General features: G+C 41.1%; 2 protein-coding genes and 1 pseudogene across 22 annotated transcripts in view; 2 read left to right on the top strand and 1 right to left on the bottom strand.

Annotated features, from left to right (window-relative positions):
* Positions 1 to 885: 885 nt before the first annotated feature.
* Positions 886 to 8168, top strand: LOC125766172 (uncharacterized). Its single transcript, XM_049431890.1, has 3 exons — positions 886 to 1771; positions 5671 to 5762; positions 5871 to 8168. The coding sequence occupies exons 2-3, from the start codon at positions 5705 to 5707 to the stop codon at positions 6782 to 6784; spliced, it is 972 nt and encodes a 323-aa protein (XP_049287847.1). The 5' UTR covers positions 886 to 1771; positions 5671 to 5704; the 3' UTR covers positions 6785 to 8168.
* A 5138-nt stretch (positions 8169 to 13306) lies between these two features.
* LOC125765530 (D-aminoacyl-tRNA deacylase-like) lies at positions 13307 to 13998 on the top strand (annotated as a pseudogene).
* A 5437-nt stretch (positions 13999 to 19435) lies between these two features.
* LOC125763783 (trithorax group protein osa) overlaps positions 19436 to 26462 on the bottom strand; it is a 116557-nt gene continuing 109530 nt past the window's right edge. For 14 of the 21 annotated variants that reach the window (XM_049427268.1, XM_049427277.1, XM_049427275.1 and 11 more), the window contains 6 exons: positions 25921 to 26043; positions 25409 to 25586; positions 24766 to 25165; positions 24564 to 24663; positions 24251 to 24483; positions 19436 to 24175 (listed from right to left, as the gene is read on the bottom strand). In XM_049427268.1, coding sequence (XP_049283225.1) covers positions 19946 to 24175; positions 24251 to 24483; positions 24564 to 24663; positions 24766 to 25165; positions 25409 to 25586; positions 25921 to 26043 — 5264 coding nt within the window. In that variant the 3' untranslated portion in view covers positions 19436 to 19945. The remainder of the gene's footprint in view (positions 24176 to 24250; positions 24484 to 24563; positions 24664 to 24765; positions 25166 to 25408; positions 25587 to 25920; positions 26044 to 26462) is intronic. The other 7 variants (XM_049427287.1, XM_049427290.1, XM_049427289.1 and 4 more) reach the window with 5 other exon arrangements.

The following is a 26462-nucleotide window of genomic DNA, read 5'->3' as shown; positions in this document are numbered from 1 at the left end:
GCGTAAAATTGGCACTGTTCTTGAAAATTTAAATTTTTAACTATAGAAAATATGTAATCTTTTTATAAGACAACTAATTCTGCACGTTATCCCACTTAGCAGCGATCCTCAAGTTTATGTTCCAATACAAAAAAAAGAATTTCTAAAATGCATTCCAATGGTCCATTTTGGGGTAAAGTTAAGTGAAGAAAAGTAGAAAAAACTAAAAAGCTAAGATCTAAAAACATCTTAACAAAACATTTCTTCAAAACAAACAAAGAAAAAACCTTAGGATTATTCAGATAAAAAATACAATCTTAAATCCTTGAAAGTTTAGTGTATCGGTTCTTATACACGTAAAAATACTGTATGTATATTACATTTCAATTATGTTCACAACACCTAGCATTTCCGTTTATCACACTTCAAAGGACTAATTCTACTTTAAATATTTATTAACATTAAAACTAACCGACCAGTTATTTTGAGTGTAAAGCTTTTCACATTCATTTTTTAGTGTTGAACAATTCTAAATTAATTGATACATGATTTTTACAAATCTATTCTCAATGACGAACTTAAAAAAAATCTTTAAAAACTTAATGCAGCTGTTCGAAATTGTTTGTTAAGTAATTACCAATAATAAAGCAAGTACCTGTTTTAAGTGTTAAAAAGTAAAATAAAGTTTAATTCTTAGTTTAATTTATATTTATTAGTTAACTTCTCCGTAATAAAAGCTGAACAAATTTAAGTGTAATTTACACTTATCAGCTAATGGTATATCAACAAAACAAAAAATACTACATCAGTAGTAATCCAATCAATTTGTTCCACAGTGCACCGAGCGGACCACTAAGCCGAACGCGCTTTCGTTTTCGTACAGGCTTCGAACGGCACGAACCTTTGTGTTCGCGATTGTCCGGTCCAATCATAGCGCGCAGGTGAAAGGAACGGAACGAACGGGAAAAACTATCGATCGAGAGATTCCGCACCCGCAGCTTCCCACCGTAACGATCGCGTCCGATCGGTGCGTATGCACCGGGCACCTGAAACCGAAACATCAACCCCATTCGTGTGCCATTTCATTTTCTATCGTTTTTCATCCGAATTCGTTTGTAATAAGCCTTGCGGAACCTAAACTATCTCCTACTAGTTCGAACAGGGGAAAGAGAGAAAAACCGTGCGTCTACGAACGAGGAAAACGAACGAAAGCAAAACAAACCAAAAACCCCTGCAATGAAGAAAGATGGAGCCCAGGTAACCCAACAGGAGGGGGTTCGTGGTTTTGGATGTATTTTTTTTTTGTTTAGTTTTCGCACGAGCAGGACGAACCGCACCGCATGGCGCTGTGAGCGGTTTCTGTGGCGGTATCTATAAAAATGCGCCCGATCGAAGTCGGAAGGCAGCATTGGCAATTTGTCGGTTCGATTGTTAGGACGGCGTGTTAGTAGTTCCTCGTCTTTTTTGGTGTGGCTTTTTATTTGGTGTGATTTTTTCGTGAATTTTTACAAGCAGTTTTTCACCATTGTGCAGCAGTGTTGCAGTTTTGTTAAGCATTAAACATCGTTTGTTGTTCCTAATTACACCGACTAGTGTGCATTTCCTGTAGTGCTGTTGGGTTTGTGTTATATCCTCATTCTCTTTCTTTCGTTGATCGGAATATTCAAATCGTAGCCGGTTTGAGGTGAAGAAAAACTAGTGATTGAAAGTGTTTTATTGCAAAGCATTGCTGTGTGACTGGTGGTTAAACAACGTGTTGAAATCTTCTTTACGAGAAGCAATTTCATTTGTGGTACGTAGAAAATAAACTATTTTTTTAATACTTTAATTTAGCCCACGGACTAAGATATATAGTATACGAAGCTCCTACTCGACCGAGTGGTTAATAATAAAAAAATCTTATAAAACAAGATTAAGATATTAAATTAGTCATCCTCGTCGTAATGAAAATTTAAAAAATAACATAAATAAAAATATAAAAGAGAAAAAAAGTATTTATGTGTAGAATATTAATAAACGATATAAGAAAATGAATTTGCTGGTAAATTGCAACATCAATTTAAAAAATGGCGATTTTTTGTCCAATAAGCTGCTTGTCATATCCACAATATTATAAAAAGTTAATGCTAAAGTATATTACAGAAAAGATTGATCAGGTTTGAAAAAAAATCGTAAATCAATAATTTCTCATAATTGCTTACATAAAATAATTTAACTTCAAATAACTTTCGTAAACAAAAGAGAATGTTTACACTTGTTCTACATTTTACACCATTTATACTAAATGCACTTACATCATTTTTTGTAAATCTTTGAATTTTAATCGGATTTTCTAGACATTTCTAAAATCTAAACGTAAATTTTATTGCTTACCTTTATTTGTTCAATTTGTTCTCTGGTTTGCAATTTACAGTTTATTTTTCATTTTTTTTAATAATAGCAAATGAAAACTTTCCTTTTAAGTTGTATTGTCTCTCTGCATTAATATTCTAAAATAATGCTATTATTAAACAACATCATTAAAAGTATTTTCAGACCCTATTCCGGTTTAATTCTTATTTTATACTTAACTTCAGTTTCAACTCTTTTTTTAGTATTATGTGATTAATAGCCATATTTTGATTGCAATTAAAAGAAATAATTGTTCTCTTCCTTCCAACCACCGCCTAATCATCGGCTAAATATCATTTCGTCGATACGAACCACTCGGAAGCGACTTCCTGAGTTGTGATGTTCCGTTTTTCGTACCCTCCCAAAAATATGTGTTTTGTAACCCCCTTTTTGGGGTAACCTTTATGGAGATGAACATAATGGGTCTACTTCCAGCACAAACTGCGGATCAGTTTGGGTGTTATGTAACATTTCCACTAAACATTATAACACGCGATCGCTCTTACTGATGGGCACGTGGACTGACGGAACATGAATCAATCAAACACAACAACCACAAAAAATACAACGGAACCGGTCAGTAACGCTTTTCAACGCAATTTCATGGCACATCATAAATATGGTGGTATCAACAACAAAAAACCCCTAGACACACACACGCATATCAGCAGAAGCGCACAACACGCGAAAATGAATTGATCGTAAAAAAAATATCACTTTTGGCAATTTTTTTTCCAATGGGTGCTCGAGCCTTCCGCATTTTGCTAGTTCACAATTTCCCTAACCTTACTTCACAGTAGCGAGGAAGTGGAAGACCTAGGTGAAATGGTCAGGTGAAAGTGCGAAAGTCCATTACTTTCGACACTTGCGTTGTTGGTACTTTTGTGCTCGGATGGCACTAAAGCAATCGAACACTTTGAAACAAAACAAAAACACAAACACACACGCAGTACTAAATTATCTTGATTGGGGTGTGAACTTTTGCTAATTGTTTTGCGAAATCTTATAGTCCTTTATGGATGAAGGATTATAAAATACAGTCATTTGCTTCCTATTGAGTTTTTGAGTGATCTTGTGATGTGACGAAATGACGGGTTATTCCGGGTGGGATTTGAAATTATCCGCCGGAAAGGAGGATTTTTGAGTGATCGTGGAATGAGACGAAATGACGTGTTATTCCGGGTAGGATTTGAAATTATCCGCCGGAAAGGAAAAAAAAACAGAAACAAAATGTCACTATTGAATAATAATTATGAAACTAAAGCACATTGTCCATTTCTAAATTAACTAATTTAATAAAATGTGGAGCAAAACTCACAATCGCTTGATTAATGAGAACAATCAATTTGTATTGCATTATTAATCGTCGATAAATAATCGATTATTTAAGTTAAAAAAAAAGCATTGAAAAATTAGCAAATAGGTGTCATAAGAGGTTACATTTATTATATGTACATAACCAAAACTAAACAACTGGAGCAACTAAAATTTCTCTAACCCGTTTTCATCACTTTCAATCCATTCCCACCCATAGGGAGAGAGGGAGAGACAATTATTTCGTCCGGTCTTCCAGTTTATCCTGTTCCGTGTGTAGACCTACTTCTTCTCCAGGGATTATCGAACACGTTTTGCCCGTCCACCCTTATCGATCGAACACGCTTTAGATACAAAATATATGTAACAATGTGTTTTTAATTTTTTATTACTTCATTAAATTATGCAACAAATTAAATTGACGCTAAAGGGGTCTTATAGCACACAATCTAGCGTTTCGTTCGATTTTAATTGATTCGATTTCACGATCAATCACCATCGATCGATTTAGCGGATGGTTGGGCGTTTTGTGTGTTTTTTTATATTATTAACTTTCAATTTATGTTTCATCAAATTACCATCAACGGGAACGATGGATTCACTTCCAAGAAATCAATCGCCGGAAGCTTCATTATACATCTTTCACGTGTTCACTCCATCCGCAGTAACTAGCGTTCGTATTTCTTTCTTTACCTTTTTACGGTGTGTTTTTGTTTTGTTAAGACAAACACAATTGAACACTCAAACATACGTGAAAGTGTTAGAAAAATTGTCGATCGGACTCAATTGGTGCGAGAAACGTCAGAAAAGTATTACTTTTATCGCGCGTTGGTGAAATTCCATTTGACTCAATGCCAAATAATAATGTTGTTTATTGAACGCGATTAGTTCGTAGCAAAAGAAAAGTAAGATAAACATTCAATTTATTATTTTTGTTTAGCTTAGCGATGGTTAGCGATGTGATTAACTTGACTTGAGTGCATGGAGCATAGAAAGAATTGTTTATCTCTCTTCTCGCTCGTTGAAGTCTCCACCGGTGGTTGATATGAAAACCTCCAGAAACGGTTGTTTCAATCATTTCAAGTACCAAAAGATCATCCGCAAAAAAGATAGCATTTATTAGTCTAACAATTTGGATGAGAATTGCTCTCAATTGTAAATTTCTCTCTCTCTACTGTCCCTCATACTTACACCTATACTATCATTATCGATAGAATAGTCAAGTGCAAACGATCTTCTCTCACAATTAGTGATAACTTGCGGAAACGGGACAGCTATATGAAACATCAGAATTAGAACAGGTATAAGGAATAAGTGTCACCTCTTCGCATGGATGTTATCTTGTTACCAACCATCAAATAGAGAATTTTGAAGAGATCGACAGATGAAAAGAGATAAAAGATTCTTTCTGTGATAGTAATTATGTCTTCTACTATGTATGCTTCCCTGGTATCAGAATTTACCCAAACAAATTCATTTCGGTAGGAATTGTTACGAAAGATTTTAACAATGCTTCAACAAATGCTTTTGAAGGAAAGCATTTTTATCATATTTTTTTATGATTAACAGTAATTTGCGCATTTATTAAAAATGGTAATACTTCTCTATAATAAACTGTAAAAAAATGGTTAATATAAATTCAAGTTTAAAACTTTATTTTTGTACCTAAACATAATAAAAAAATATTTAATGAAAAGTTAGTGTGTTTTAGTGTGTTTTTTCCCACACGACATCCGTTAAATGCACTCTAGGCGAATGATTTACTAACGTATTAAAATAGTTTTATTAAATTGCCTTTTTTCCACAATTCTTTCGCGCGAATTGTACCCATTCGTCATGTTTTAGTTTTTGAAATACGAATAGTAATGGCATTACGCAACTTTGCCGGACAAACGCGCACAAACCCAGACGGAAAGCACACGGTTTTTTGCCACCTTTCCGCTTTACACTAACTTGTTCCGTTTTGTTATTTCATTTCACCTCCAGCTTCCACCGACAACGACGACGACAGGCAACGAAGATGAAGTCCGTTAACATCACCCTCACTGTTGGTTTGGTGCTTTGCCTGTTTGCCATCGGTACCGTATATATGCACACGCTCACTCGTGCCACCTATTTGCATCCGTATCGTTAATTCCGGCTTCATTTAATCTTCATGCAATTTCGTTTTTGCGTTTCTATCGTAGATGGTATCACGGCACGGTCTGGTGCAGACCGTAAGAAGGACTACGATTACGAGTACGAGACGGGACTTTCCAGCTCAGGTGGAGGAGGAGGCTACAGCAGTTCGGGTAGCAGCTACACGCCCAAATCGGGCTACAGTGCCGGCAGTGGGTTGCGTTCCATTGCCCAAGGTTCAGCCGATCAGGCTAACTCGGCCGTAGCGAATCAGCATGCCGCAGCCAAACAGGCTGCGTACGTTGCCCAGAACACGCTCGCTCAGGCCGCTTCACAGGCGGCCGCAACTGCTCAGGCCGCACTCGCCGGCAAGCACGTGCTGCTCCAGGGTCTCGAGCAGCAAAGTCTCGAAGCACATCAGGCGCTCGATGCGGAGATACAGCAGCTGCAGCAAGCGAAACGTTCCGCTAAAGCAGCTCAGCACGCCGCCCAACAAGCCCTGAACCATGTGCAGGTGTTGCAGTCCGCGCTAAACAATGCTCAAGTAGCAGCCGAACACGCGCAACAGAGTGCGAGCGAAGCGGCAGCAGAATTGGCCTCCCAGACGCAGATGGTCGGTTCGGCGAAACAGCGAGTGGAAGCGCTCGAGGAGCAGCTCAATTCGGCCCGCGTTGACTTTGAAGCTACGCAGGAAGCCGCCCATAAGGCGGCCGCCTCGGCCCAAGAAGCGCAGAACAATGCGGCCGAAGCGGCGGCTCACGCAGCCATTCCGCTCGTACATGTGGCTCAATCGATCTCGGACGGACATGGACTCGGCAACAGCCACACACTGCAGGCGAAGATCGGTAAGGTGGGTGGCAAGCAGCAACATCACGCATCGTCCGAGGATGAGATTAACAGTGGCGAGATTGAGGTGGCAGCAAACCACAACTATGGTGACTTTAAACCATCCCAGCAGACGTTCAGCTTTGCTGGATACTAATGCGTATCTGGTCTTGAGTCAGGCATCTGCTCCATACATCCACCATCTCATTCACTATTATCACGCTGTTCCGCAGTGCAGCAAAGATCTATGTTTTAATAGACCCACATACGAACACAAACACACATACACGCAAATCCACGAATGTACGCAGCTTCGAAGACATGAAGGAGGCAAAAGCAGAAGCGGGGACGAGATTGCATCCAACAACTTCCCAAGATCAGTGTCAATGCGCGCCAGTGCACGCGCGCGCACATTCAGATGAAAGTGAAATCGATCGATCCGCCGATCATGTGGTACGAGCGGTTGAAAGCGGAACTACATTGGAGGCTCCATTGCAACAAGCATCAAATACCGTAATCCCGGAAGATGAAGACTTTCACGGTCCCCACGCTACATTGCATTGCCAAAAGCCGGTTTTCGCAATGATCGCATTGACGAAGGGCGTAGAGAGAACGAGTAACGCAGGGGAAGGAGAAGGGTGAGGTAAGTTTTTCCTGCTCCTCCGGTTCATATTCCGTCCCAACCGGTAGTGCTTCGAACTATATGAAAGACTACTAAACTAAATGAAAGAATGAACGAACGAACCGACCGAACCGACAGATATAGAGACAGAGAGACACGTGATCGCAAAGTTTGTATTTATTTATGTAACTATCTAGGACGCGAGGAGGCTAGACAAAAACAAAACAATCTGAGTGAACGTTTGAAAGACACTCTTTAGAATGTAGTTAATATTGGTTGTGTTTTCTTTCTTTGTTTCGTTCTCTTCTACTACTTTTACTACTATTACTAATTTTGCTACTGAGTTTTTTTTGTTGTTGTACAGTTAAGCTGATTGTGAAGATTTATGTAATAAAAACGTGAAGGAATAGTACATGTAATTAATTATTGTTCTGCAGATGGTTTAAATGATCGTTTATCGATGACATGTTGGTATATAATAACATTCATACTTTTTTTTTTATTACATTGAAATATCTCAACAAAAGGTTTAATCGTATCCATCAATGATAACAACTGATAACGGCGCAAGCTAGAAAGAAAAATTGCCAAATGATGCGTGTGAAAAATTAAAAGGTTTCTTTTCCCTTCATTCGATATGCTCATACTGTCCAATAATCAATAGGAAAAGATCATGAATAATAATCAATGGTAACATGCGAAAAAAGAATAGCTATATGATCAACTGAAATGGCTAGTCGGCTGGAAGATAGAACTAAGTGTTACTTCCCTCCATGGATGCTCTCTTGAAGTTGAGGATAGAGATGAGAATAACAACACTTTTTAGTGAGTCAACTCAGTGTGAATGAGTCGTTATAAGGAGTTAGCTCGTTTAACGACTCATTTTGGAGTTATAAAAAAACCGGCATAAATCTCCTAAGGCCTTATGATGATTTATTGACAATATAATATAAATTGATTTATTTTAATGCCAATTGGTTAAAAAATGTTTCATTTTACTCAAAAAATGCATTAAGTAAAAATAAAATCAAAAATAATAAAAAAATTAAAAAATTGTAAAAAATTGAAAATTTCTTAAGGCTATAGCCTTAGTATTTTTGGAAAAATTAAAAAAAAAAATTAATTTATTTTCATTCAAATTGGTGGAAATAAGTTTCTTTTTACTCAAATAATGCTTTAAATTAAAAAAATAATAAAAAATCAAAAAAATTTAAAAAAAAAATTTCAACTCAAAAATTTCATAAGGGGTACCCCTTACGTTTTTTTTAAGAAATTTTGCAAAAAAAATTAAATTGATTTATTTTAATGCCAATTTGTTGCAATGTGTTTCTTTTCACTCAAATAATGCTTTAAATAAAAAAAAGAGTGAAAAAAATAAAAAAATTCAAAAAAATCAAAAAAATAAAAATTTACTAAGGCTCATTTTTGCACCAAGTATTGCCTATAACTCGGTCGGTATCCAACGTATCGCCAATCTTTAACCTGTGGTCGATAGATGGCATCAATGGCTACATTTTCTTCTTAGACGGCCATGCCCTCAGATGTCTGTGCCAGCAATTATTCGAGGAACCAAGTTCCTTACCCTGTTTGAGAAAATGTAAAATTTTCCTCATTTTTGAGCAATTTAGCAAAATTTTTAAATGTGATATATTTTCATGCAAATTTGTTGCAATGTGTTTCTTCTCACTCAAAGAATTCTTTAAATTAAAAAAATAATAAAAAATCAGAAAAATTTAAAAAAAAAATTCAACTCAAAAATTTCATAAGGGGTACCCCTTACGTTTTTTTTGAGAAATTTTGCAAAAAAAATTAAATTGATTTATTTTAATGACAATCGGTTGCAATGTGTTTCTTTTCACTCAAATAATGCTTTACATAAAAAAAGAGTGTAAAAAAATTAAAAAAATCAAAAAAATCAAAAAATTAAAAATTTACTAAGGCTCATTTTTGCACCAAGTTTTGCCTATAACTCGGTCGGTATCTTTCGGTCACATCTTTAAGCTGTGGTCGATAGATGACATCAATGGCTACATTTTCTTCTTGGACGGCCATGCCCTCAGATGTCTGTGCCAGAAGTTATTGGAGGAACCAAGATCCATACCCTGTTCCAGAAAATGTAAAATTTTCCTCATTTTTGCACCAAGTTTTGCCTATAACTCGGTTGATATCCAACGAATCGCCAATCTTTAACCTGTGGTCGATAGATGGCACCAATGGCTACATTTTCTTCTTGAACGGCCATGCGCTCAGATGTCTGTGCCAGAAATTATTCGAGGAACCAAGTTCCTTACCCTGTTTGAGAAAATGTAAAATTTTCTTCATTTTTGCACCAAGTTTTGCCTATAACTCGGTTGATATAAAACGGATCGCCAATCTTTAAGCTGTGGTCGATAGATGGCATCAATGGCTACATTTTCTTCTTAGACGGCCATGCCCTCAGATGTCTGTGCCAGAAATTATTCGAGGAACCAAGTTCCTTACCCTGTTTGAGAAAATGTAAAATTTTCCTCATTTTTGAGCAATTTTGAAAAATTTATAAATTTGATATATTTTCATGCAAATTTGTTGCAATGTGTTTCTTTTCACTCAAAGAATTCTTAAAATTAAAAAAATAATAAAAAAATCAGAATAATTAAAAAAAAATTTTCAACTCGAAAATTTCATAAGGCTTACCCCTTACGTTTTTTGGGAAATTTTGCAAAAAAATGAAATTGATTGATTTTAATGCCAATTGATTGCAATGTGTTTCTTTTCACTCAAATAATGCTTTAAATTAGAAAAAAATGAAAAATAATAAAAAAAATTAATAAAATCTAAAAATATGAAAATTTTCCTCATTTTTGCACCAAGTTTTGCCTATAACTCGGTCGGTATCCAAAGGATCGCCAATCTTTAACCTGTGGTCGATAGATGGCATCAATGGCTACATTTTCTTCTTAGACGGCCATGCCCTCAGATGTCTGTGCCAGCAATTATTCGAGGAACCAAGTTCCTTACCCTGTTTGAGAAAATGTAAAATTTTCCTCATTTTTGAGCAATTTAGCAAAATTTTTAAATGTGATATATTTTCATGCAAATTTGTTGCAATGTGTTTCTTCTCACTCAAAGAATTCTTTAAATTAAAAAAATAATAAAAAATCAGAAAAATTTAAAAAAAAAATTCAACTCAAAAATTTCATAAGGGGTACCCCTTACGTTTTTTTTGAGAAATTTTGCAAAAAAAATTAAATTGATTTATTTTAATGACAATCGGTTGCAATGTGTTTCTTTTCACTCAAATAATGCTTTACATAAAAAAAGAGTGTAAAAAAATTAAAAAAATCAAAAAAATCAAAAAATTAAAAATTTACTAAGGCTCATTTTTGCACCAAGTTTTGCCTATAACTCGGTCGGTATCTTTCGGTCACATCTTTAAGCTGTGGTCGATAGATGACATCAATGGCTACATTTTCTTCTTGGACGGCCATGCCCTCAGATGTCTGTGCCAGAAGTTATTGGAGGAACCAAGATCCATACCCTGTTCCAGAAAATGTAAAATTTTCCTCATTTTTGCACCAAGTTTTGCCTATAACTCGGTTGATATCCAACGAATCGCCAATCTTTAACCTGTGGTCGATAGATGGCACCAATGGCTACATTTTCTTCTTGAACGGCCATGCGCTCAGATGTCTGTGCCAGAAATTATTCGAGGAACCAAGTTCCTTACCCTGTTTGAGAAAATGTAAAATTTTCTTCATTTTTGCACCAAGTTTTGCCTATAACTCGGTTGATATAAAACGGATCGCCAATCTTTAAGCTGTGGTCGATAGATGGCATCAATGGCTACATTTTCTTCTTAGACGGCCATGCCCTCAGATGTCTGTGCCAGAAATTATTCGAGGAACCAAGTTCCTTACCCTGTTTGAGAAAATGTAAAATTTTCCTCATTTTTGAGCAATTTTGAAAAATTTATAAATTTGATATATTTTCATGCAAATTTGTTGCAATGTGTTTCTTTTCACTCAAAGAATTCTTAAAATTAAAAAAATAATAAAAAAATCAGAATAATTAAAAAAAAATTTTCAACTCGAAAATTTCATAAGGCTTACCCCTTACGTTTTTTGGGAAATTTTGCAAAAAAATGAAATTGATTGATTTTAATGCCAATTGATTGCAATGTGTTTCTTTTCACTCAAATAATGCTTTAAATTAGAAAAAAATGAAAAATAATAAAAAAAATTAATAAAATCTAAAAATATGAAAATTTTCCTCATTTTTGCACCAAGTTTTGCCTATAACTCGGTCGGTATCCAAAGGATCGGCAATCTTTAACCTGTGGTCGATAGATGGCATCAATGGCTACATTTTCTTCTTGGACGGCCATGCCCTCAGATGTTTGTGCCAGAAGTTATTCGAGGAACCAAGTTCCTTACCCTGTTTAAGAAAATGTAAAATTTTCCTCATTTTTGCACCAAGTTTTGCCTATAACTCGGTTGATATCCAACGAATCGGCAATCTTTAACCTGTGGTCGATAGATGGCATCAATGGCTACATTTTCTTTTTGAACGGCCATGCGCTCAGATGTCTGTGCCAGAAATTATTCGAGGAACCAAGTTCCTTACCCTGTTTGAGAAAATGTAAAATTTTCCTCATTTTTGAGCAATTTAGCAAAATTTATAAATGTGATATATTTTATTGCGAATTTGTTGCAATGAGTTTCTTTTCACTCAAATAATGCTTTAAATTAAAAAAAGAATAAAAAATCGGAAAAAAATTTAAAAAAAATTTTCAACTCGAAAATTTCATAAGGCTTACCCCTTACGTTTTTTTTGGGAAATTTTGTAAAAAAAATAAAATTGATTTATTTTAATGCGAATTGGTTGAAATAAGTTTCTTTTCACTCAAATATTGCTTTAAATAAAAAAAAAACAATGAAAAAATAAAAAAAATCTTAAAATGTATTCAACTCATTTTTATTTCAACTCACGCGCACATTTTCGTTTCAAGTCACGCATTTACTCTTTTTGCAACTCGACTCACCACGGCTACATGCTCACACTCGTGAGTGAGTAAGTGAAAAAAGAGTCGCTAAAACTCGTCGTGGTGAGTGAACGAAACTCGTTCAATACAGCGTTTCAACTCACTATCTCACTTTGCACATCGCTAGTTGAGGATTCATTTTTCGACGATTTTATCAAAACATCAAGAGAGCATCCTGGCCGAGAGGTAACATTAACAGCCGGTCGTCAGCTCAGTGCTTCATATGGCGCACTCTTTTTCCGCTTGTTATCATTGAAAGTAATCCGTCGGCCTTTACTATTGCCCCAAAGGACTGAGGGAGATGAGAGATTCCTTACCCTTCGTCGGATACTCTCATACTATCGATCACCAATACTAGATCATCTTCAGATAGACCGTTTCCCCAGCTTAGTGCTTCATATGGCGCTCTCTTTTCCGCATGTTATAATTGAAGATAATCCGTCGGCCTTTACTATTGCTACAAAGGATTGAGGGAGATGAGAGATTATTTCCGCTTAATCGGTCACTCTCATACTATCGATCACCAATACTAGATCATCTTCAGATAGACCGTTTCCCCAGCTTAGTGCTTCATATAGCGCTCTCTATTTCGCATGTTATCATTGATGGTAATCCGTCGGCCTTTACTATTGCTCCAATGGACTGAGAGATGATGAGAGATTATTTCCCCTTCGTCGGATACTCCCATACTATCGATCACCAATACTAGATCATCTTCAGATAGAACTGAGTGTTACCTCCTTCCATGGATGCTCTCTTGGTGTTGAGGATTAAATTTTCGACCAAAACAACAAGAGAGCATCCCACCAAAATGGTAACATGAACAGCCGTTCGCCTCCTTTAATTTGTGTAGCATTTTCACTGGGGTGCAATGTGACAGCTGGATGACAGATTGCATGGGGAACTGTTTGACATATTGATTGTTATTGTGCGGTAAATAAGCCGGCATCGTAAATTTTGCAGTGTTACAGCAATTTTACGCATTTAATTACTAGTTTTCCGAACTATTTGCAATGAACGCCATAATACAACGTATCATGGGTATGTATCTGCTTGAAAGCTTTATGTTTCTTCTCCATTCATAACGAAAACACATGTCTTTGCAGTTGGTGACGAAACGGTAAGCTCGATTAGCAAATGGACTGTGCGTGCTGGTAGGCATTTCCTCCGATGATAATGCAAACAAGGCAGAGTGGATGTGGGTATGCAGTAGAAATGTAACCTTTCTCCGCGTTCATGGTGGGGTAATGTGTTCCCTACGTTCCGCTTACTTGTAGCCCACCAAAATTGCTCAATCTACGGATGTACGATGATCCAGCTACCGGGAAACGATAAACAGAATCGGTCGCAGATCAGCGCGTGGAAATATTGTGCGTTTACCATCGATTGAAAGGAAACAGATCGAACATTAGCCGAGCCATGCAGGGACCGGAAGCACAGCAACTTTACGGATCATTGCTGAAGCAGTTGCGTGAACAGTACATATCGAAACGCATACAGGACGGTCGGTTTTGGGGCAATGATGCAGGTACACATTCAAAACGACGGATTGGTTACGCTGGAAATAGGATCGCCCGAACAAAGTGAACAAGAGCTAAAGGGAACGATAGAGCTTATAGCAAATACTGCTGGCAAAATCGACAGCAAACTAATGTGTAGCGCTGAAGGAACCGTGAAGAATACTACCAAAGCAGAATAAACATAAAATTTCCTTTACAGTAAAGAATAATATTGGTTTAATTTGTTCGAATTTCGATTATTTATTAGCTTTTGTTTGGTTTTAAACCTTGCAGTCTTCACTGCAAGGCATAAAAATTATAAAACACTTGGCAAAAATTATAATTATAAAATTATAATGCACTTGGCATAAAAATTATAAAACAAAAATAAGTGTTACCTTCCTCCGCGGCTGCTCTCTTGGTGACGAAGAATCATTTCTGTTTGATTGTACCCGTCGCTGCAAAATCGAACAGTTATCTCTTTTGTGGGATGCTCTCTTGTTGTTTCGGATGATGAAACTGGCCACATTCGTCGCAGAAAATGACCGGTTTTAGCATTCAAAACGACAAGAGAGCATCCTAGCCAAGAGGTAACATTAACAGTCGGTCGCCTGCTTAGTGTTTCTCTTTTCCACTTGTTGTCATTAATACCAATTCGAGATCCTCGTATATTAATCCAATGGATTAAGAGAGATAAAAGATTATTTCCCCTTCGTTGGATACTCACACACTCTCGATCACCACTACGAGATCATCTTCAGGCAGAAGCGAATGTTACCTCCTCCGATGGATGCTCTCTTGGTGTTGAAGAATCGATTTTGGTCGTTTTTAGCAAAACTACAAAAGAGCATCCAACGGAGGTGGTATCACTTACTTCTCTCATCTAGCCGTCATATTAGTATTAGTGATCGGTAGAATAATTTGAACAAGAGAGCATCCTAGCCGAGAGGTAACATTAACAGCCGGTCGTCAGTTCAGTGCTTCATATAGCGCTCTCTTTTCCGCATGTTATCATTGAAGGTAATCCGTAGGCTTTTGCTATTGCTCCAAAGGACTGAGGGAGATGAGAGATTATTTCCCCTTAATCGGATACTCCCATACTATCGATCACCAATACTAGATCATCTTCAGATAGACCGTTTCCCCAGTTTAGTGCTCCATACGGTGCTCTCTTTTCCGCATGTTATCATTGAATCATTGAGTGGTAATCCGTCGGCCTTTCCTATTGCTCCAAAGGATTAAGGGAGATGAGAGATTATTTCCCCTTAATCGGATACTCCCATACTATCGATCACAAAAACTAGATCATCTTCGGATAGAACGAAGTATCACCTTCCTCCTTGGATGCTCTCTTGGTGTTGAAAAATATATACTTACTCATACCATCAACAGCATTGCTCCGCCAGAGCAGCAACGTTCGGATAAAATTAAAATTAACTAAAAATACTGCATTAAAATGCAAAAGAACAACAACAAGGCGCATTCAGTTTTTAATTTTTTCTCAATTTTTATTTTAATTAAAAAAACTAAGTGTATTTATACTTTTATGTATCAATAATAGTAATTACAAATATTTTCTCCGTTCCGTAATAGAATTTGCTTTTTTCCCCCGCACTTCCTCACTTTCATTTTTTGCTGACACACATCGCACTACTATATATGTGTGTATGTGTGTCTGTGTGTTTCTGTACGTGTGCCTAATTCCCCTACTCGTATTCACGTCACGCCACGGGCTTCACATGGCCCCCATATTATGCTCGTATAGTACGGTATGACCCCAACTGTTAAGATTGTATGTGTTCTGCGTTGTTTGTGTGTTGCCACATGTTTCTTTTTTTTCTTGTTTTTCTTTTCCATTTTGTTTCTTCGTTTTTTTGCCTTCTTCGTATTTTTCTTTACGTTTCCTTTTTTTACTAGCGCGCGCCAATTGAATGCCGCCAGCACACCAGACAGAGTGCAGGGGCGCATATCCATCTTTTGTTCCTTCAAAAGCTATCCTCTTTTTATCGTAAGATTGTGTTTGTCTGCCTTGCTTATGTGTGTGTGTGTATTTTGTGTTCTTTTCTACAGGATAGATAGGCGAAGATCCACAATTCCCGAGGCTTTCCGGTTTTCCTTCATATCTTCATTACCTCGGTCTACTACTTATGTCTACTGCCAATGCTACAACTATATCCGTCGCTTCTGTTTTTTTGCGCACCGCGTATACTATTATACACATAGAGACTTATTGGGTTGTAAAAGTGTTACAGCTTTGTTTAAACATATCTCGCACTCATCCATTGTCATTCATCATCCATTCAATCCTCAACAACACCGCCCTAAAGGTCCTACCATTTATCTTCAGCTTAGTTAATAATCACCCACCCACCCCAAAGAGCCCCTGTTCTACCGCGTTTTGTTCTCACACGTTTTGCGCGACATCACTGACAAAATTCACAACTACACCACCACATTTTGAAAAACCAAAAAAATGTGTTATTTTTCATTCGTTTCCATTCTTGTTTTTTTGTTTTGCTAATTACCGCGGTGCCACCACATATCCATCGAACTAGCGCCACTAGAGAAACTAAGGAAAAAAAACAACGATTTTTTGTTGTTGTTGCTTATCCATTTTTTAGTGCACAGCACACTACTACTCGCGCGTGTGTGTTTTGTCCTTTTTGCCATTTGTTTTTTGTCACTAGAATTGCTACCGCACGCCTGTATGTGTGTATCCTTCTATTTGTTTTATCTATAGTTATACGCCGCGTGCGCGCATGTGTGTGTGTGTGCTTGTATGTGGATTTACTTACAACTATTATCAACGTGTGGTTTTGCTCCTTTTTTCATTCATACAAAAAGGACCACACCACCCAAACCATTACCACACATCAACATTAACCGCGCCATTCGTACACAGATTCACATACGCTCCGAATTCACGATGCACACCTCAATCTGTATGTGTGTGCGCTTGTGGGGTTTGCACATTAAGGGTAGAATTTGAATTAAAAACCCACCAAACCGTGTAATACCCTCTCTTTTCGCGTGCGGCAGATGATTTAAGTTTTAATTTGCTCCACATACGTTATGCGTGCGCTTGCTTTGCGTGTGTGTGTGTTTTTTTATGTTTTGTTTTGTTTACTACATTTTACCCCTTTGACTCGTTCGCTCGTGTACATACACCCACGGCACGCACATGCCTACAACTTCTATTTGCTAAGTGTAATTAAATTAACCATAAACTACGCTTAGCTTCAGTTTACTATTTTTTTTACACTTTACCCCCACACACACACGCGCGCTGTTAGTGGGAAAGAATGTAGCAAGCAGTCTGCCTTTGATGCTTTTGATTGGAAGAAAGAGAGAATAGAAGGGAATAAAAAAAGAGGAAAAAACGCCTTTTGAAAGAAGCCGCCTACTAAGCACAAATTTTTCCTAGCTGCTTTTATGTCCAAGAATCGATTATCATCGCAGCAGCCTTCAAGTGCACAAAATTGTCTAGCAGACACAAGACAAGGATCGACAGGAACGATCATGTACGTGTAAGATCATTGTGCCGAAAAATTGTAAATGAAAAATATTCGATCTGCGTGCGTGCGTGTGTCTGTTTACGAAAGGAAACCAGAAGGAAACTGATGATTAGCAGATGCTAGTAGTGTTGCTAACAAAAATAGCTTATTTAGTTTGAAAAACAAATAAATAACTTATCACCTTTTTTGCAGATTATTTCCTACCATTCTGGCTGTTCTTTTTTTTTGTTCACGCACACATTATCGCAAACGCACGCACCCCCTACATATGATTCTTTATTTCTGTGAGCTGCTCTGTTATGTTTCTCTCTACTAATATCCATATAGAGTCCTAGTCTATCGACCGTAGGCAAACAAGAAAAGCTCTAAATAACTACTCTTCGCAATAAGAGTTTCCTTTCTTTTTCATGACTTACGCGGAATGGAGAAGTATTCGAAAATGGACCAAAAATAAATCCCACCCAGAAACATGATCATACGCACACACGATCACCACATAGTACGCGTGTAGTACGATACATTTGATTTCTGTAGCGTCCTGTCTGTTCTGATACAGAAGGATACAACACACAACAAACACACTGTTTTGCTTGATTTAAGAAAAGAAGAGGAGCATAACCGAACCGTAAGAAATAAGGATGAATAAACGTTTAAATTGTGGAGATTCGTTTTCGTGTGCAACATGTGTGTCAGCGGCAGCACTGCCTGCCCATCCATTCCCGGTCTCTCTCCGTCTCTTCAAAGGACAACCGCAGAATGCATTGCAGCGAATCCCGCTCAAGTGCCCACCACAAGCAACTCGATCAGGACTCGCGGTGCGGGAATGTTGCCTTTTTTTTTCTTGCGTGTCCTTTCCACCTTCTTTCCACCATTTCTGTGATTCTGTCCTGTCTGCCCAACTAAAACTAGTGCTTTTAAATCCATTATGTACACATTGTTCTTAAGCATTTTTTTACCACCAATTGCTATACCTTTACTATACACACGGTCACATGGGGACACAAACACAGAGGGGCGCGCGCGCACCCCTCGTTGCCTTTCTTTGACTTCATAAAACTGTTTCAACACTACGCTACTGTAACACATTTTCGATTATTCTACTCTCGCGTACATTCGCACCTTGCATGATTCCTTCCCGATTACCCTACTATATACAGGTTAAACCCTTTCCCGCTTGAACTCACTTTACTGCAAGTTATTCGCCCTTGAAAATTGGGTCAAATTGGCGCAAGCCGATGCATGCTTTTCTTTTAGTTTAGTTATGTTTTGTAGTGGGCCTTCTTGACGTTTGGTAGGTGAGTATGATTTTTCTTGCCAAATAGTTTCACTAGTGCCTATCTGCTTGGTGTGTGTGTGCATCACCGCTACACAGAATGCAACCGAATAAAACTAAAAGGGCACATTTCTCATTCCTAACTTCCTTACTGCTGCTTTACCATCCCATCGTCTTCACCCATTCCGGCAAATAACGCTCTAGAAGCGAGAGTGCGATGCCCGCCGCGTGTCATCGGAATGGATAAGAAGCAAAACCGTTTTTGGCTAAAAACTAAAACCCTGCATTCGGTGTGTTTGTTGTAATACTTTCTGCTGCTTCTTATCATGTTTCACACAATCGGTATTGATAGTTGCTGCTGCATCGTGCTTTGCTTTCTGTATCGATGAAAGGACTATCGCTGCATCCTGGCCAATAAATGAACTGTTTGCAATAACTACAAAAAAAAGATCTTCTGCAGCTATACGGCACACCTTGTCTTATACATTTCGAAACCAATCAAAAGCGCAATTTAAAGCGATATAATACCCCACCCCCCCCCCCCCCCCCCCCCCCGTCTCAATCGGATCGATGCACAGAGCTGGAACCGGAACAATGAACAGCGCGCGCATAACAATTAGTGTTATTTGTCCTTTCGATCATACAAACACACGCATACACGCGAGCACACGCATACGCATGATACCCATATCAGGAGCGCCCCTTCGTGCGTTTTCAATTGCACGTTTGTTGATGCATGTGAAAACAGTCCAACACACACGCGTGTGCGGGGATATTTACTTTCAATCAAAACATTACAAATTTACTCATTTGGATAAGTAATTATATGCATGTATGTACGCGTATGCGTGTTCGTTTGTGAGACCTTGTTCTTACGATTTTTGTCCTTCATCGTAGTCCTTTTGTTTCCTCTCCTAATGCCACATATTGTTATGGGCTCTTCTTCCTTATTAACACCACCACGACTTCTCATTCTCGTTTCTTCAATCTTTCTGTGGTTTTACCGTTTCTTTTCCTTTTTTGTTTTAATCCTGTTTCTGGTGTGCAGTTTTTCTATGCTACCCGCAAATTAAACCCTTCTTCCAGTTTTGCTTGATTTTATCATCGATCTTCGCTTTTTCATTTTGCTAAATATATATTCCTATAAATATATATATATAATATGTGTGTAACTATAAATAACTTTGTATATATATATAATCTTCGATATACACATGTTGCCATTCAGTAGTATCGTTCGCCACCAAACCAATCACACCAGCTCATTAAACCTCCGATTCTTGGCACCGTTTGATGTTAACCATTCCCCCATTCGAGACACTAATGTCAACGTGTAAGATGTTAAAGCTGCCGCTGGTGGCGTAATATCGTGGCTCAGTAGAGAATTCACTACGATGAAGCCGTTATCGGATGCTGTGAAGATGGCTGTGGAGGTGCCGTGGCCACATTCGCTGCCGGAGAGGAGGGATTTGTTGATGCTGCAGCTGATGGACTCGTGGGAACGGCGTTACCACTACTGCTGCTGCTGTTGCTACTACTGCTGCTGTTATTGTTACTACTATTGTTGTTGGTACTACAATTGGTACTGCTGCTAGTGCCACTATTTGTTGTTGCCGTACCACCACTGGCGTTGCTGTTGGGCGTCCCATCTGGGTTTACCGATGCAACGGACGTCGCTGCTTCAGGGGAGGCAGGCGCGTTAGTTACCGAAGTACCATGATCTGCCGTAGCATTCGAGGACGATGAAGAACTGGATTCATCGTACCCCGGTACTACCGTTGTCGAAGCAGTAATGGAGGCTGCATCCAAATTGGTTGATCGGCTGCTGCTGCTGTTTGCGCTGCTATCTACACCCTCAGTAACGTTAGCCGCTGTCGAAGGTGTGGATGGCGTGACAAATTCTTCCGCCGTCATTTGTCCGTTCGTCGCGGCAGGTTGGGGATTAGACGCAGTTCCATTGTTCGTTACGCTCGCACCACTACCATTTGATGCAACATTCGATGATGTACCATCTACCGTACTTGGCATGGTGCTGCTGCTGCTGCCGCCATTCGAAGACATCGCTGTTGATGCTGCCTTCGAATCAGCTCCCGCCTTTGCTTCCATCACAGACGAAGAGTTGGAGGCAGCCGTTACGGAGGAGGAGGAGATGGAGGAGTTGGTCAAAGTGTTCGCTTTACCTCCCGATTCGATCTCCATCGTCGTAAGCGGTCCAGTCCCCCGGGAACACTGATACAGCACACGGGAGATAATGAGCGCCACCTGCTGGTCCAGTATGTGACTCATCACCAGACCCAGCAATCGTTGCTCCTGCTGCATGAATAGGGGCCGATTGTCCGGGTGTTTTGCTAAGTGGAGCAATGTACCGGCCGCCCTCCGCAACATATCAAGACTAGTACCCATAGAGTCAGGATTATCCCGCAGGAAGTTAATGCCGTGCTGGTTGGCCACACCCAATGCTGACTGTTCGGCCTGTTCGATAAACGCCACCAGATATGATACGCACGGTGATTGCAATGCAACCGTGCGTGCCATCGAACTGTCGGCAGCAGCGAGATAATGCAGCAGATTGACCGAAAACTCGCGCAACACCTGATCCTCGTTCTTGCACAGGTGACGCGTTAGCACCGAGCACAGCTTTTCCAACCGCGAAAATGGCGGCGTCGCTATTACCAAATCCACATTTGCGTCCGTCACGCACAGTTTGCACAGTGCCTCGAGAGCTAACCGCTGTGGCGATAAGGCCGCATTTGGACCGAGCGTTGGGAACGGATCCTGACCGTGCGCCGACGGGCAGACCGCCCAGTGCAGCAGTCCGTCCAGGATTGGGCGTGAGATCGGCTCATCGAAACGGGACAGATCGAGCTGGCCGGAAATGTTTGCTGTCGCCACCAGCATATTCTCGCGGATCTGCACCAAAAAGTCCCACCACCATTCGTGCTCACCCTGCAAGCTGCTGCACGAATCGGAGAAGTCGGCATCTTCCTCGCGGTCGTAATTGCGCGTCTTTTTCGTACGCAACGGGTGCTCGTGGTTAAGCAGCAGCAACTTGCCAAGTATCGCCAGAAAGCGGGACGATTTGGAAAACTCCGTCTCGTTGTTTGGCAGGAAGGTGAGATTGCGCAAGATGTTCGAGATAGCCACACAACGCCGAGCCAATGCATCCTGTCCCTCCGTAACCAGGTATAGGCTCGCCTCGTCGCGCGTATAACATTCGTCCTCGTAGTCACTCATGCGGCGACGCTTGAGCACACGGGCCGGATCGCGGACCGTTTCCGCTATGTCGAAAGCTATCGTCTTTCCGACCGCCGAAACTATTGCCGACGACGATTCCTCATCTTCTTCCGTTTCATCAATGTCCATCTTTTCGTCCACCGGTTTTACGGTCGCTGGTGACTTCTGACATTCCTCCAATTTCACGCTATTTTGCTGATGTTGCTGTTCGCGATCACCCGACGGTGACGATACGCTTTTTTCGCTACTTTGTTCCCGCTCACTGTCAGCGTTGTGGGCCGGTTCTTGCGGCCCATTCGATAAACTGGACGTCTTCTCCAGCTCCATATCGATTTCCCGACAGTCCGCATCCATAGGCGTCGGAGTCGTACCCTTTGCGGCAGCCTTGCTATCGACTGTCTCTGCTGCTGTCGCATCCTTATCATCTACCATAGATTTATCTTTCTTCACTATACAATTCTTTACTACCTTGTCCACACCACTTTCTAGCATCTTTTCCTTCGCTTCCTCCTCCTCGCCGCTTTCGCCGTTCATTAGGCGCGCGATGTGGTGATCTTTCCGGGTGCGTAACGTCGGTGCCGCTGCGGCCAATTCTTCTTTCCTTCGCTTCGGTGGCGATAGCAGCTCTTCCTCCTCTTCTACATCCATCTCCGTGTCCTCTTCGGACGTGTTTTTCAACGCCGTTGTCGGATTCTTCTCCACCGGTGCTTCTTGTACTTCTTCTTGTTCCTTCTGATGTTGGAGCTCCCGCTCGTTTTTGCTTGTACACTTTGCACTGTTGTTGTTGTTGTTGTTAGTCATGGCGCTATTATAGCAGTTGTTGTTAATGTTGGTTGCTATCCGCTTGCCATTCCGGGGGGACGTCGTTTTAGCAGCTTCAGCATACTTGGCGCTGGTTTTAATGTACTTTGCAAATGGAATGTTCACAAACTCGGCCCGAAACGTGTCCATGATGTAATCGTGCGGGTCTGGATCGGTATGACCAGCCGTCCACGGATCGCCACCGACCTCGGTGTCTCGCTGATACTGATAGTCAGACGCCCGATCCCAATCCCGCCGATGATCGAGCACAAATACGTCGTCTTCCGCGGGATGAATCTTTACCGGGCGACCCTTGCGGGACGTCATCGTATAGTTTGTCGTCGACGTCAGTATCAATGTTCGTTCGTCCGGATGTGGTGGGTTCTTTACCGAGCCCAAATCCAGTTCCTCGTTTGAATCACATGGTTTCGTACTGCGTCGCGCATAGCACTGCGTGGTTCTTCGCCTATCAATAGTCGAACTAGCACATTTGGCCGTCCCTTTAGTACCACCGTTCTCCTGCGTTCCATTGTGATGCAGTAAAGCGGCATCGGGTAGACCATTCTCTAGCTTCTCTTGCTTGATCATGGTGGTTGTAGTTGTCATTGTTGTTGTTGTCGCCATCATTATAGGCGACGCTGGTTCCAGTTTTATCGTCGTTTCAGTAGTTGTGGTTACCGCAATCGAGGAGGCATTCACTATGGAAGATTGTTGGTGCATTTTACGGCCAGCTTCCTCCTTCTCCGGTGCATCATCATCATCGACGTCTAGCATTTTGTCCAACAGCGCAGCACGATGACTTCCCTCTACGCTGAACCGGTTTGTTGTGCCCTCCCTTTTGCCACTCTCAAACATATCGCAAAGACTCTTCTGGAAGTGATCTAGCAGCAAATTCAACAATCCCGGCATGTGTGCTAGCCCAAAGTATGCGACGGATGAATCATCGAATAGCAGAATATTTAGCACATCCAACGCCCAGGTACTTTCGACAAGCAGTCCGGACCGTAGGGCCATAAATATCCGCCAGGCATCAGTTTGTCCAATATCTAGTTTGGTTATGCGCTTCCTCCGGTAGAGCACAGGTGTGGTTGCCTCTACACTATCCGTTGGGAACACAATGTCTCGCTTTTGCTGTACACCACCAGTGGCAGATGGCTGGAAGTTAGGACCGGCCGGTTGGACTTGTCCTCCGCCTTGCACTGTCGGCTGTACTTTAACCGCTGGTGACGCATTTGGTATTGGTGCTGCCCCGGGTACCACACCACTGGCATTAACAGCAACGGAAGGCACGCCACTACCCGGTACAACGCCGCCAGCGGAGGGAACAACGGGTGGAACACCACCCGTAACAGGAACGACCGGCACAGATGACGTGGTTGAACCGGGCGGAACTCCCACAACTCCCGGCTGTTGCGGAGGCGTATTAATGCTGGCGGTTGGCATTCCTGGCATGGAACCAGGAGGCGTCGGAACACCGGGACCGGCACCCGCCATCGGCGGATACGGTTTGCCACTGCGCAATGGTGGTCGAAGTGGTGAATTCTGCGACGTTGGTGGCATCTGATTCCAGGGCTGTTGTTGACCCTGCGGAAAGTGAAAGATACAGATAAGACACAGTTGCATAAAACTAAAGTAAACCAAAATCAATCATCTACCAACCTGTTGATGCGTTGGATAAGGTGGTTGCTGCTGATTGGGAGGGTAGCGATTAACGTCCGCCGCCGCTCCCCACTGACCCGGAGCACCTGGTGGACCACCCGGAGGGCCTCCGGCACCCGGTGGTCCCGGAGGACCGCTTGGCCGGGGACCATTGTGTGCCCATTGTTGTTGAGGACTTTGTGGAGGATATTGACCACGGTATTGACCACCAGGACCTGCCTGCCATCCACCTGCTGCAAACAAAGCAAAGAACACAGATCTTAATTATCAAGAAAAAAAGAAACGGCAGCCTACATAACAGTCGAATACTTACGGTACATTTGAGGCCGCTGCTGGTATGGAGGGTAGGGCTGTTGACTCTTTTCGAAGTCCGGATGACGCCTCGGCTGGTTGGGCTGTGGGTAGGGAAGAGCCTTGAAACACATTTACACGATAAATATCAGAGCGAAACACAAAAAGAAGCCAAAACAGATAAGATAACAATAGGAGAAAAAAATAAAGAGAGCCTGACATACCTGATCCTGCTGCTGTCGGTAGTAATCTGCCGCCGATTGTGGCACTCCCGGTTGACCAACCGGTGCCGGATAGCCTCCGGGTGCACCTGGTTGACCCTGTGCGCCAGGTTGCTGCTGTGGTGGAGGTGTTTGCTGCGGTTGCTGTTGCTGCTGCGATGGTGGCCCACCCGGTGGCACTTGCCCTTGTGAGGCACCACCGGCCTGACCCGGAATTGGAGGCGTACCGGCCGGAGGAACTCCTGGCGCCGCACTGACGACGGGTTGCTGTTGTGGCGGATATGGTCGCTGTTGGGGCGGAGGAGGGTATGGTGAGCTGCCGTATCCACGGTAGGGATCAGCCGCGGATGGAGGGCCTGGGACGCCGGCCGCCGACGATGGTGGTGTGCCTCTGTAGAGAGATCTGTCATTAGGTTAAACGCATTGGTCTTTATTCATTTGTTCTGTATGCTTGCACGACAAAATCACAACACAGTACGAACATAGAGCGATACGGTAGGACAGAAAGAAGATCGATGAAGAGAGTTGGTCGGCACCAAACCGGCTCTTAAAACCGAATCTTCTACTGCCACTGTTACACGCCTAACACTACACCGACGGTCTCACAAACTGACACAAAACATAGTAATATAATCAATATCCTTACCCTTCTCCAGTTTCTGGCGGTGCATACGGAGGATAGAGCGGTCGATTCGCTGGAGGGTACTGTCCCTGTTGACCGGGCGGTGGTGGATACTGTCCAGGCGGTGTACCCGCCGATGGGCCGTACTGTTCCGGAGCACCATACTGTCCGTAACCACCCGGCTGTCCTTGATAAGGTGCACCTACACGTGTACAAGAATTAAGCCGAAGCAAAGAAATGGAACCAGTTAATTACACTACTTTGTAACGAGAATGCTCTTATAGTTGCTGTTAGAGATTACATTTGGGGAACATTTCGGTGCAGAATGTTAAGCTTGGGGTGTTGTTATGGAACTTTTTTTTGTTCGCATATTGATCTTTTATACAAATGGTTATGACGTTAGTAACATTAAGGGATCACTGTCTGGATGAACAAACAACAGAAACAAATGGTAAAGGGACGGGGATGAAGGAACGAACTGAACCATTTGGGTGTTAGCGTGGGAATGGAGATAGGGAGCAGTGATGTGCCATTACCTTGGGGACGTGAAACCGGTGGATAGGGAGCGCCCTGTTGATACGGGGGACGCTGTGGACCCACAGGATCATCAAAGGGATTGCTCACGCTAATGTTATCGCCAGAGGCAGGCGGTGCCGAACCTACACGATGTTAGAAAGAGGATAAACAGAGAGAGAGAGAGAACGCAATGATGGAAGAGGAACCATAAGTCACATATACAAAAACTGGGAATACGGTGTATCTATTTGAAGACAACGCATAAAGACGTATTTTGCAGGGAAAGTGACCGAGACGTGAGCTACAGCTGGTACAGTGAATGATGGGACACTAGTAACTGGGACACTGATGTTGAGTTGCATATATACACATATGATGTGGAGTGTACAGTGTGTATCACAATGTTATCAATTATTAGCTCGTCTTAATTAATTGTAATTCATGTAATTCAAGTAAAAATTAATTAAAGACAACATTTTCACAACAATTTTTATAGAAATAAGTAATAAAATGTATCGATATACACCTTCACCAAATTATTTCACTACGACGGTAAACACAA

The sequence above is a fragment of the Anopheles funestus genome, chromosome 2RL (genome assembly GCF_943734845.2).
Source record: "Anopheles funestus chromosome 2RL, idAnoFuneDA-416_04, whole genome shotgun sequence".
Lineage (NCBI taxonomy): Eukaryota > Metazoa > Arthropoda > Insecta > Diptera > Culicidae > Anopheles > Anopheles funestus.
This window is presented reverse-complemented; position numbering and strand designations above follow the sequence as displayed.

Coding starts and splice junctions, on each gene's coding strand:
- LOC125766172 (XM_049431890.1), top strand. CDS start 5,705: ATGAAGTCCGTTAACATCACCCTCACTGTTGGTTTGGTGCTTTGCCTG. Junction 5,763..5,870: donor GCTTTGCCTGTTTGCCATCG/GTACCGTATATA, acceptor TTTCTATCGTAG/ATGGTATCACGGCACGGTCT.